At 37.6% G+C, this 13,873-nt stretch overlaps 1 protein-coding gene across 3 annotated transcripts in view; it reads left to right on the top strand.

The window, feature by feature from the left end:
* The first annotated feature begins 2,192 nt into the window (after positions 1 to 2,192).
* Positions 2,193 to 13,873, top strand: part of LOC149834187 (acyl-acyl carrier protein thioesterase TE3, chloroplastic-like) — a 34,318-nt gene continuing 22,637 nt past the window's right edge. For all 3 annotated transcript variants that reach the window (XR_016432513.1, XR_016432512.1, XM_090010008.1), the window contains exons 1-2: positions 2,193 to 2,439; positions 2,563 to 2,663. Coding sequence is in view for 1 of the 3 variants with exons in the window: in XM_090010008.1 (XP_089866134.1) it covers positions 2,210 to 2,439; positions 2,563 to 2,663 (331 nt within the window). In the remaining 2 variants the exon portion in view is untranslated. The remainder of the gene's footprint in view (positions 2,440 to 2,562; positions 2,664 to 13,873) is intronic.

Here is a 13,873-nt window from a genome sequence, read left to right as displayed (position 1 = left end):
ATCGGAACATAACACATCCAAATATGAAATGTAAACAGTAGATTAGAATCCAGATCTTGACTTAATCAGATCTGAGGAGCTAGGTTGAATCTGAAATACACATGGTAATACTGGATCCAGAAAAAATGGATAAAAAACAAGCTATTTGCATGTATAAAATGCAATGGGGTCTGATTTTGATTCAGATCAACTCCATATCCAACTTAAAATGCTGATACTAATCCAACCTGAATCCTATTGAATAGATCTGAATCCGATCTGTATGCACATTTGGATTTTACTTAAAGAATCTATATATAGAAATAACGTCAGACTCATATCGGATATCCGATCACATCCGACCTGTTTGAAGCTGAAGGGTCCGTTAAAAATGAGACAGAAATGGATCAGGTCATGCTTGACCCAACATTGGAATTTGGAAGTGACTTGGAAGAATGGATCCAGTTTCAGGTCTGAACTCAACTCCGATCCCATAGTGAAAGGTCGGCTCTGATTGAAATGCGAGGCCCTGTGGTTCTGGGTTCACTTATTACATGTAAAAACTTCTGATTTTCAAGTGGAAAACAGGAAAAGGTAAAAACTGGATGGATTGACCAGGTTCTAATCCAGATCCAACCATATTAGTTTTTACAATTCCAACTCGTTCCTAACGAATATGCCCGGCATATTTATTCTAAATCCTTGTACCATCCAGAACTTACAATCTTGGTTAGATCCTGTTGGATCTGGGTCAAAACTCTGACCCGTTCGCAACCTTTGCACTCTCCTTGATGTTGAGGTGACCCTACGCATATTTCCATCTCGGTACTTTCCAACTATAAAGATAAAAACGTGATCAATGAAGGCAAAATGTAGTTTCTTTAAAACTTGACATCTTCTAGCTTATTTGAAAAATGGTTATGAACACCAAGTGGATGAAATGAATTTTCTGACAAGTTGGAAGGTCTGGTGTGAAATTGTGATATTTTAAGTGCTTTTCAATGAGAACTAATATATATAATAATTTTAAAAAGTCGTTTAACTTATGGCTATTTAAAACATCTGCCTGACATTTTGATTATTACATTTATCCGTACACCTTTATAATTTATATTTCAAAAACTACACTTGGTCCAAAGTTCATTCGAACCCTCGTTTAGTCAACCAAAACGGCTAAAGGAGACAAGATAAGTCGTTTTCTAAGAAAAAGAAAACAAATCTCATTGTGTCTCAGGCGGCTAATTGAAATGACATTCAGCACTTCAGCTAAAAGTGGGCGGTTGAAATGTAATAGTGCAAATTTGGGGTAACTTTTGTAAATTAACCCAATTAATCGTCACTGGGCTCTTTCTCTCTCTGACGCGAAAAAGAAGCGGAGGGCTCCATCAGTTGTTGTGTGAGAGGACTGTTCTTAACTTCGGCCATGCTATAATTAGACGCAAAAAGAAGTTGAGGACTATTTAGAGAGTTTGGTTATTTGGTGGTTCATATGGATGGTCATAAATGATGCTACTTTTCGGGATCTCTCCATCAACCTTAACCCTTTGACTCATAAGGTCTTGGCTGATGTGTACGATATCTTACGCATATATTTCAAAGACCTGTCTTTACTTTCAACTGTTTGTGGTTCTCGATGAGTTTTCTGTTTTGTGTTCGGGTTTTTCTGTTTTTATGTAAATGGTGTTTTCATGTTTTGGTGTTGTGTTTGTGGAACTCAATGCTTTGTTGAGTTTCACTTTTAAGTAATGTTGATGGCTTTTCAGCTCTTTCTCTCTTCAAAAAGGATACATGATCCCCTATATCATCCCAAATCTTAGTATCCTTTTAAGATTTTATTGATGCAAGTTGTTTTGATCAAATGAGACTCCATATAATGTGATCTGTACCGTTCATTTAGTAAATATCGTCATTTAAATGGCAGAAATCCTACTTGTGTTCAAGACTTTTTTGATGATTCAAAAATTAAGGATTGAAAAACACAATTTTTTATGATTTTAAACTCTTTTTTATTAAAAATATAATTTAAAAGTAAATTATTATTAAATCAATCATTTTAAATCCATTTGATCAAAACAACTTACACCCTAAGATTTAAGTGTATGAAAGCGGGAGATGAAATAGGAGATGAATGGAACTCACATTCCTGTGCTGTTAAAATTTTACAATAACAATAGCATATAAAAAGGACACGAGACAGATGTGAAGTTGGAGTATCCTCTCTCTCTCTCTGATGTCGACGGCGATGTCTCAGGCGGTGCTGCGTCTGCCCTTCCCACCACCACCACCAAATCGGAGTCCCCATCTTCTTATCAACCCCAAGATTGATGTCCACTCACCCCGCTCTCTTCTTCTTCACTCCAACCGCAACGCCTTTTCTTCTTCTGCTCCACCACCACGCTTCCCCTCTCTCCTTCCTCCCCGGAGCATGCTTCCATCATCGGCTTTTCCCGCTGTCAAAGGGTGGTCTCCCCCTCCCCCCCCCCCCCACACACACACACACCCCGCCCTCTCTCTCTCTAACCAATTCTGGTAAGGTTTTTGTTCATATGGGCTGATGTTGGTATCTTCAATTCCTTGGTTCAGGATGAGCAGTTTCTGCGAGGTTGAGCTTAAAGTTCGTGACTATGAGTTGGATCAGTTTGGAGTCATCAACAGTGCGGTTTATGCTAGCTATTGCCAACATGGTTGTTCAGACCCTCTCCTCTCTCTCTCTCTCTCGTGATTTGTTTTTTCTTTTTTAATGTCGGTGTTACCATTTGCAATATTTTGAAATTTTGTTCATCTCAAGGTTATCTCATAGGAAAATAAGTATCTTTGCCTCCATTTCTTTTATATATAACTCTTTTCTCTTCCTGAATTGTTGTACATCTGTATTGAATCCAGGATGATCCTTGCTATTCTCTAGTTGATTAGCTTCTGCCACTGTTCTTTGTGTTATCTGATATGATATGATAGGAGCTGATGTTATCAAGTTGTTATAACTGCTCTTAATTCTTTGCTTTATCATTATCCTAATGTAGCTGGAGACTCTCAAATGGAAGATGGGTTGTTGTGTCCATTGAGGGATATATAAAAGGATGTTCAAGGGGGCATATAAGATATAAGAAAATACGAGGGAAACCTCATCGTGGATGTAGGCTTGATTGCCGAACCACGTATATTCAAGAGTGTTCGGTATGATTTATATTTTTTTTTATTATTTGACATGGTATTAGAGCGGGCAACTTGAGGCCTTGTGTTCTTGCATATGAAATCATGGCAGAAGGAGCATCATCTGGAGACGATAATTCTAGAACTGTTAACAACATGCCACAAGGAGTTACTGCCATGGGATAGGAACTAAATCCAACGTTAAGAATCACTATCGTTCTTCTCAACGGATCAAATTATCTGACCTGGTCTAAAGCAGCGATGTTATTCCTTAGCGGCAAGTCGAAATTGGGCTACATAGACGGTAAATGCTCTCAACCTCCTGTCAGTGATCTTAAGTATGACGAGTGGGTGTCATCAAACCATCTTGTTATGTCTTGGATTTTAAATTCCATTGAACCATCATTGGTTGAAGGTTTTATGTTCCTTGATACTACAAAGAAAATTTGGGATTCATTAAAGAAAATATATGTTGAAAAAATGATATTGCCTGAATTTACCAGTTGCATCAAGACATTTCAAAACTTGAGAAAGGTGATAAACGATTTAGTTTATATCTCAGCACGTTACGTAGGATGTGGGACGAATTGTCCATGCATCGCCCCATAGTAACGGATCCTGAGATCATAAAGAAAATGATAGAAGAAGATAAAATTTTTAAAATCCTTGCGGGGCTTGGATTGGACTATGAAGGATTGCGTAGACAGATTCTCATAGCGCGAACCTTACCTAGTCTTAATTCAGTCTGCTCCATTATTCATCGAGAGGAAACCCGAAGACATGTGATGAGTTGTGAGCTGAAGGTTTCAAGCGAATTAAATGAAAAGATGGCATATGCAGCTACTGGTTCTACAGTAGAAACTATGAAGAAAACCTTTCAAATGACCACCAAAGACGCAGGAAAGCAACATGAAGGTGCTGGTTGCGGGCGTGTTCGGTGTAGCCACTGCAAGAAATTGAGTCACATTAAAGAAAAATATTAGGAAATAGTAGGGCGACCGGTGAGGAATTCACAGGGCGATGCAGCTAAGGGAAACCGGAACATCACCATAGATGACCTGGAATGTCTTTTTCAGAAATTTGGGAAGACCAACGTTGCAATGACTAAACTGGATGAACATGGTGTCGACGGTAAACAAGGTAAGGTTTCTGCCTTTTCCTCGTTTGAAGGTTCTCATAGATGGATAGTGTACAGCGGGGCGTCTGACCACATGACGGGTTGTAAGTCTTGGTTATCTAATTTAAAACCTGCCAACTATGTCACAGGGACTCTTCAACTAGGTGCTGCACCCGCGTCGCACCCGCACCCGATGCGGTCAACCTGACCCTGGGTGCAGTCAACTCCCTCAGGGTCATTTATGTCCAACATTTGGACTTTATATATATAATTTTTTATATTTTTGCCACACCCTCGCAACCAAGTTTTTTGAAAGTGCCACACCCCCGCCCCCGCCCCCACACCCACACCCGCACCCGCACCCGCACCCATGTGACATAGCCCGCCAATAAAGGACCCGTCCGAGTCACCAATGGAGGATTGGTTATTGTTGAATCAATAGGTGAAGTTGTTTTTTTCAAAAACAGAACCTCTCAAGTTTTGTATATCCCTGATTTGCCTGCAAGCCTCTTATTTGTTACAAGGATAACTCAAGAACTTGATTGTGTGGCTGTTTTTCATTCTAATTACATGGTGTTTCAGGAAAAGAGTTCAAAGACTGTGATTGGTAGAGCTACACAATGGAACGGTCTGTATTGGCTGGACGTTGAAGACATATCTTACATATCGTGTAAAGGCATTGATGCTAACCGGCTGTGGCATCAAAGATTGGGGCACCCTGTTGAATTTTTTTTTAAATCTTTATTTCCTGAATTACCAGTTTGTGTTGACTCTTGTGATGCATGTCAATATGGAAAATAGTCTAGATTGCCGTTTTAAATAAGTGATGAACGATCTAGCAATGTTTTTTATTTAGTTCATACTAATGTGTGGGGACCTGTCCCAACTACTTCATATTTGGGATATAAATATTTTTTGTTTTTCATAGATGATTACTCTCGAACTTCATGGATTTACTTTCTCAAACAAAAGAGTGATGTGGTCAAAATGTTTAAGGAGTTCTATTGTATGGTCCAAACTCAGTTCAATGCAAAAATTAAAACTCTTAGATCTGATAATGGAGGAGAGTTTGATAATTTAGAAATAAAAGAATTTATGAGTAAAAATGGGATTTTGCCACATACCACTTGTTTGGGAACTCCTCAGCAAAATGGTGTATCTGAGAGAAAGAATCACCATCTGTTGAATGTAGCTAAAGCTTTGATGTTTCATATGAATGTTCCTCATGTTTTTTGGATAGATGCCACTGCCACCGCATGCTATATTATAAACCGGATACCAAGTTCTTCTTTGAACAATAAAATACCTCTTGAAGTTCTTAAGAATCGAAAACACTCTCTTAATCATCTTCGTGTTTTTGGTTGCAAGTGCTTTATTCATGTTCAAGGGCATATGAGAAACAAGTTTCAGAAAAGAGCCTTAAAATGTGTTTTTTTGGGCTATTCCAATGTTAAAAAATGATATAAATGCTATGATCTAGTTGGTCAACGGATTTATTTCTCACGTGTTGAAAAGGAGCCATATTATTTGAATCATGTTTCTCATATATTTGATGTTGGTCGTCAGGGGGAGTCTGATAGTTTGAAGCCTGTTCTGCCGGCCCTAGATGCTAATGAAGATAATCAAGCTTATAGACAGGCTGAGATACACATGGATACTAATCAAGAAGAGGGTAACACCACGAATGAGGTAACTACTCTCAGACGATCTCAAAGGGAAAGTAGACATTTTGCTCATCTCAAGGATTTCTACCCTTATTGTGCTTCACAATCCACTCAATATCCTATTGAACAAAATGTGATTTTTGAAAATCTGTGTCCTCAATATTTAAACTACCTTATATCTGTCTATGCTTACAAAGAACCAAACACTTTTGAAGAAGCCAATTCTAGCCAAGTTTGGAAAGAGGCTATGAAAGAAGAGTTGAATGCTCTTGAAAAAAATCAGACATGGGAATTTGTTGAACTTTCCTCTGAAAAGAAATTTGTTGGATGTCGTTGGATATATAAAATAAAGTATCATAGTAATGAGAAGATTGACATGTACAAAGACTGTCTTGTTGCCAAAGGATATACCCAAGAAGAAGGGGTAGATGTTACTAAAACTTTTGCTCCAGTTGCAATGATGATTTCTATTCAAATTTTACTTGCCATAGCCAGTAGCAAAAGTTGGCCTACATTTCAATTGGATGTTAAAAATGTTTTCCTGCATGGGGAATTAGAAGAGGAAGTTTTCATGGATCTTCCTCCTGGATATGAAGTTAAGGGAAAACAAAACATTGTGTACAAACTAAAAAAGTCCCTGTCTAGTCTCCACGAGCCTGGTTTGCAAAATTGAGTGAAACCTTGATAGAAATTGGTTTCAAGAGAAGTAGTTCCGATCACTCCTTGTTTGTCATGCACAATAATGAAAAAATTGTGGTTCTAATTGTGTATGTGGACGACATCATAATAACAGGAAATAATGTCAGTCTAATTGAAAAAGTCAAGTCAAAGTTACATGCAAAATTTGAAATTAAAGATCTTGGACGTTTGAGATACTTCTTAACCATAGAAGTGACTCATTCAGATAAAGGTATGTTTTTGTGTCAACAAAAATATGTTTTGGATCTTCTTAAAGATACAGGAATGCTTGGTGCAAAGCCTATGGACACTCTAGTTGAAGTTAACAAAAATGAAGGGAATCTAGAAGGTCAAGTAGAAGACGTCAAGAGCTTTCAGAGACTCATTGGTCGACTCATATATCTTACTGTCACAAGGCTAGATATTACGTTTGGAGTTAATTGCTTGAGTCAACATATGCACAAACCGCGAACTATTCATCTTGAGATGGCTCATCGTATTTTGAGATATTTGAAAAGCGCACCCGGGAAAAGTATTCTTTTGAAAAAAAATAGTTCTCTTGATATAAGTGGATATTCAGATGCAGATTGGGCAGGAGATCCAGTTAATAGAAGATCAACCTCTGGATATTGTACTTTCCTTGGAGAAAATCTAGTTACTTGGTGAAGTAAGAAGCAAAGTGTGGTGGCATGCTCAAGTGCAAAAACATAATACCGAGCAATGGCAACGACAACGACAACTTGTGATCTTATTTGGGTAATAAATATCCTCAAAGACATCGGATTTTGTCATGACAAGCCAATGCAACTCAAATGTGATAATCAAGTTGCAATTCATATTAGTGCCTATCCTGTTTTTCACGAAAGGATTAAACACATAGAGGTCGACTGTCGTTTTATTCACGAAAAAGTTCAGGCAAGTATTATTTCAACACCATTTGTAAGAAGTGAGGAACAACTAGTAGATGTCTTCACTAAAGCTCTTGCTCGTGATCGGTTCCGAAATATTATCACCAAGCTGGGAATAATAGACTTGACCTTCCCAACTTTAGGGGGAGTGTTATCTGATATGATCCGATAGGAGCTAATGTTATCAAGTTGTTGTAACTGCTCTTAATTCTTTGCTTTATCATTATCCTAATGTAGTTGGAGACTCTCAAATGGAAGATGCGTTGTTGTGTCCATTGAGAGATATATAAGGATGTTCTAGAGAGCATATAAGATATAAGAAAATACGAGGGAAACCTCATCGTGGATGTAGGCTTGATTGCCGAACCACGTACATTTGTTCTGTGTGATTTATATATATTTTTTATTATTTGACACTTTGGATGTTCTGATAATCTATGTTGTAGTGTTATATCCCATCTTTTCAAGTAATCATCTGATACCAGAAGCGAGGAAATTTATGGGGCATGCAAAGTGCATGTTGCTATCAGAACCATAATTTATTATCAATTGATGGAAGGAATGAGACGACTTAGGAAATTGTTATTGACGAGAACTAAAATGTACATTTTGATGGAGGTGGCTAAATTTTTTAGCTATTTGTGCAGCTTCTTTCGCGAATGAAGGGATCCATCCATTTCTTTAATTGTCAGGCAATATACATAGCAATATACATATTGACTGCCCTTGCTCTATTTCACATGATATAAAACAGATGCGTGTTTAAAGCGTGTTCTGGCAGATGGTTTGCTGTGCATGTCTAGATGAATCTCACAATAAGATTTTGTTGAAGCACAATTTTTTTCATAGTCGTATGAGCTTGTAGGTAGCCACATTTGTAGGATGAATTTGATGAAGACATTGGAGAGTAATTCCAGTTGGTAGGCTGTGCACTTTATTTCCTTAGCCATTCTACTCTAAGATGAAAAAGCTCTCTCGCGTCCCAATGATATCTGTGAAATGCTATGTCACAAGGACTCGGCTAGCAGGGTGCCACACCCGCGTCGACTTGACTCGATGCGGGTGCGGCACTGGGTGCGGTCAACCCGACCCTGGGTGCGTTGACCACACCCAGGGTCATTTTGGTCCATTTTTTTGTTTTTTTAAATTTTGCCCAATGAAATGGGCTGCGGATGGTTCATTTTTTTTTTTAAATTTGCCCTATGAAATGGGCTGCGGAATTTAAAAAAAAAATTGGGGGGGGGGGGGGGGGCGGGGGGGCGCTGCCCCCCTATAACCCCCCGCCAGGGGCGCCCCCCCGGGACCCGTGCTGGGGGGAACCCCCGGACCCCCCTTATATATATATATTTACATTTTTTCCCCTGCCGCACCCCCGCACCCGGTTTTTTTGGAAGTGCCGAATCCCTGCACCCACACCCCGTACCCATGTGACATAGGTGAAATGTAAATTAACTGTTTGTTATTGATCAAACATGTTCTACTCTATCAATAAACAAGAAATAGCATATGTATGAACATTTTATGGATGACAAGAAAAGGGAAAAGAAAGAGATGAGGCTGGGTTTTGGATTACTCTTTTGAAAGAGTGGAGTCTTATATGAAATTTTTAAATTCTGCCATTGTTCTTGCAAAAAGAGTTTGAAAGGGAACAAACTAAGTGAAGAAGGAAAAAGAAGAATAGGAGAAGAAGGGTGTCGTTGAGAAAAAGAGAGAGTAGGGTATTCCATTGGGCCCCTCCTTTATCCTATACTTTATTTCTTGACCGTTTGGCTCAGCAAAAAGTGGACAAGTATGACTGTGATAAGATGGCGGTCATGTATAAGAGTAACTAAAACCTAGTCAATTGCATATGGATATCAAAATGAACCCCTCTCAACAGTCTCCCTCGAGTCTATGTTGCTATTACCAATCAATCAATCATCCTCAACATGCATTTTAGTTCAAAATATCTTGTTCTATTTACTGCTTTATTAAGTATGTCAGCCAGTTGCTCTTGAGTTCTAACATGAAGATTCAAAAGATTCTTTCTATATTTTCCCTTATAAAGTGACACTCCACACCAATATGTTTTGTTGTAATATGGATGGTTGACGTGTTATCACAGTGTATTTACCTTACATAGGAAAGAGTACCTCCAGACCTATGTCACACAGACTCTTCTAACAGGGCACCACACCTCACTTGGACACAGCTTCCTTTGTGTTAGGTGTCCCCCTCAAGTCGATGTTGCTATTACCAATCAATCAATCATCCTCAACATGCATTTTAGTTCAAAATATCTTGTTCTATTTACTGCTTTATAAAGTATGTCAGCCAGTTGCTCTTGAGTTCTAACATGAAGATTCAAAAGATTCTTTCTATATTTTCCCTTATAAAGTGACACTCCACACCAATATGTTTTGTTGTAATATGGATGGTTATATATATATATATATATATATATATATATATATATATATATATATATATATATATATATATACACCCTCCCTGCACCCCCCACACCCAAGTTTTTTTAAAGTGTCGCATCGCCGCACCCGTACCCGCACCTATGTGACATAGCTCCAGACCCATGTCTATGAGAATAGATCTAGTCCATATTACTTCACATGCTCCAAAAGCTATGACATGATATTCCTGGGTGTCATCTTGTTTCTTGATCCTCGAAGATACAAGATTTCCTTCTATGAATGCACAATAACCTCTGGTAGATTTCATGTCTTCAACTAAACCTGCCTAATCCACGTGTAAAATTTTTCACTTTACTATGACCATTATTGGTACACAAAATATCTTTCCCAAGATTGTTCTTCAAACACCTCAAAACTCTGAACACGATTTGCCTATAGGACTGAGTAGAAGCATTCATGTAACGATTTAACACACGGTATATAATATCTAGTCTAGTACGGGTGAGGTAGATTAATCTTCCTACCAGTGTTGTGAAAAGCATTGAGGCGTAGCGAGGCGCTCCAGCAAAAATTGAGGTGAGGCGTAAAGCATAAGCCGCAATTTTTTTTAAAAACTTTAAAAAAATTATAAAAAATATCTAAATATACAAATAAATAAATAAATGCTTTATTGATGAAGTAACAACCAATAATAAATACAAAATCTCAAATAAGTACTAAAAAATATGAGATTAACATATAAAAGTAACTAAGAAATTGATTACATAACTGGAAAACTAATTATATAATTCAAAAATCTAATGTCCTATAAAGCAACAACCAATAAACAATAGAAAATCTCAAATAAATACAATATGAGATTCACCTATAAAAGTTAAAAAATATGAAATTAACATATAAAAAGTAACTAAGAAACTTAGAAAATCTCAAATAAGTACTAAAAAAATATGAGATTAACCTATAAAAATTAAAAAATATGAGATTAACATATAAAAAGTAACTAAGAAACTAATTAAATATATCTTCTTCTTTCTTTTTTCTTTTTTCTTTCTACTTTCTTCTTCTTCTTCACGCCTCACGATGGCGCCTTGAGGCGTAGAGGGTCTCGCCTCAAGGCGAGGCGAGCCTTTTGTGCCTCAAGGCGCATTTTTAATTACACTGCTTCCTACTATCTCTAATATCTACCTTTGTCTTTATATAATTCTCCATCATGATGGCATAGTTTGGGATTTTCCTCTAGAGGTGTATCAATCGGTTTTCACCTTATGATTATATCTGTTAAATACTTTGAGGAATCACTAACCCCCTTTTAGACCTCAACACCTTAATCTCAAGAAGTATGTCAAGGGTTCCAAGCCTTTATACGAAAACTATGTTCAATTACTTCTTTAATTGAGTATTTTTCTCTATATTATCTCCAATCACTACATTATCTATATAGACTGTACCGCCCCCAAAATCTTAGATTTGTAACTTTTTACGAAAAGTTTGAAAGCTCTGTAATTGATCAATTTTCAGAGTTTAAAATAACAGTTCAGCGGAAAATGGTGTTTTAAATAGCAAGTCAACAGACTTTCGGTGTATTACAGCGCAAACTTTCCTTTGCACAACGGATTTGTACCTCCGTACAAACATTGAAACCATATAAATTCAAAAATGCAGTTTTAATAATTTAGATTTTATGCAAAAGAGCAATTTTCAAGGAAACTCTTATGCAAAATTACAAAAATATCCTCAGGAGCGAAACATTAGGGAAAGAGTCTCATTTTGTCATCGTTTGTCGTACAAACCTAATCATCACCTGTACCCATAAGATGTGTTTGTTTCATGAAAAACTGGTAGGTGCACAAGTATAACAATTTAGAACAAAACTAACACATGCTCTATTTCATACATGATATACAATTCAACATAAGTAAAGTGAACAAGATAACTTTATTTCAATATTAACTGTCCTGAGGGTACGCACATGACAAACGTAGAAACAACTGAGACTGTCTGTAGGTTTGTTATTCCATGTATTTTAGTACCTCGGACAACTAGCTGAGTCTGTTCTTAAGGAGACGACCAATGACTGAGAGAGAATTCCTCAGAGGGCACTTGTTCAAAAGTATGCATTCATACTTCTGCAAATGTCCGTGGGGTCTACTACCTAAGATAATTTTTGGTAGCCCAGTTAACTCTGATGACCGGGGACACTAAGTCATTTGCTCGAGGGGTGGTTGTTAACAACATGTCCATCAAAGTTTTTGTACCATCTCATCCTCTCTCTTGACAGAACCAAAGAAACAAATGGTACGTCAGGTTCTATTTTAACTGACGGCCCATTATACATGCTCTGGTCTTTCAAACCAGCTCGAGCATCTTGCCTGCGAAGGCGAACATCACCGTTTATGTGATTTCAACAATGTGCATTTTGCATGCTTCGAGGATACCATAAACCTCGCATCCAATCTTCGTAATACTAACATGTTATGCATGTGTGATAGTATCACTACGATGAAAGGGGTATCAGTTTCTCAAAAAGAAACCCCAACTTTAATGTATTGAAAGAAACAATGTAATCATTTTAGTTTAAATTTGACATGCTCTGGTCCTTTAAACCAACATGAGTATTATGTAAGTGATTTATAACATTGTGCACTTGCACACTACGAGGCTACTGTAAACCTCTCATTCAATCATCGTAGTACTAACATGCCGCGCATGTCTGATAGTACCGCCACGATGAAAGGGGTATTGGTTTCTCAGAAAGAAACCCCATCTCTATTGTATTGTAAAAGAAATGATGCAACTGTCTTAGTTTAATTTGACATGCTCTGATCTTTTAAACCAACACGAGCATCTTGCCTGTGAAGGCGAAACATCACTATATAAGTGATTTACAACATTGTGCACTTGCACGCTACGAGGTTATCGTAAACCTCCAATTATCGTAGTACTAACATATCCCGCATGTTTGATAGTACCGCTACGATGAGAGGGGTATCGGTTTCTCAAAAAGAAACCACAACTCTATTTATAAAATCTCAATATCCCATACCCTTGGCCGGTGATATTTGAGTCATTTTCGGATATCAAAACAAACGACTGTAAGTAACTCTTAGGGTTATGCAGGGTTGAGGGAAAGACTTGGTTGCGAATGTGCAACCATTACAAGTTTGTTTTTTGCTTTTCGAAACAACAGATATTTCAAATATTTAAATCTTGCATGAAATTCCTTTTTTAAGAGACTAGGCAAGCATGCGCAAATCTGCATCTTTAAGAGTAAGCGTAAGCCCGTGTACATTTTAGCGCGGTGGCAAAGTAATTGACATATGCGAGACTCGATGTGTGAAACCATACATCAAGCTAAATAAATTGCATAAGCGATGCACAAAACCGTACATCAGCTAAATAAATTGCATAATCAATGCACAAAACCGTACATTAGCCAAATAAACTACATAAGCAATGCACGATGTACGAAACTGTATATCGGGCAAATAAACTGCATAAGCAATGCACGATGTACAAAATCATAGATCAGCCAAATAAACTGCATAAGCAATGCACGATGTATGAAATCGTACATCGGCCAAATAAACTGCGTAAGCAATAGCCTGTATACGTAATAGCGCGATGGCAAAGTAAATGATATAAAACGATACTCGATGTGCGAAACCGCATATCGAGCTAAATAAATTGCATACGCAGTGCACGAGGTACAAAACCATACTTCAACTAAATAAATGTGTAGCCTGGGCACGTAATAGTGCGGCGACAAAGTAAATGACATAACGAAAAAAGACAAGGATCGCAAAACTGCGTCCTTGAATTAAAAGTGTATATATATATATATAAATTATATGCTTATTTACTAGTTTTAGGATTGTCCTTTGTGCAACTTTTCCCTACCTCAGAGATTGTCGGATTCGCTAACAATTTCGAGCGTAGGTCTTAAGTGGCCCGTGCCTCGATGCGCGC

The sequence above is a fragment of the Nuphar pumila genome, chromosome 6 (genome assembly GCF_984573655.1).
Source record: "Nuphar pumila chromosome 6, dmNupPumi1.hap1.1, whole genome shotgun sequence".
Lineage (NCBI taxonomy): Eukaryota > Viridiplantae > Streptophyta > Magnoliopsida > Nymphaeales > Nymphaeaceae > Nuphar > Nuphar pumila.
This window is presented reverse-complemented; position numbering and strand designations above follow the sequence as displayed.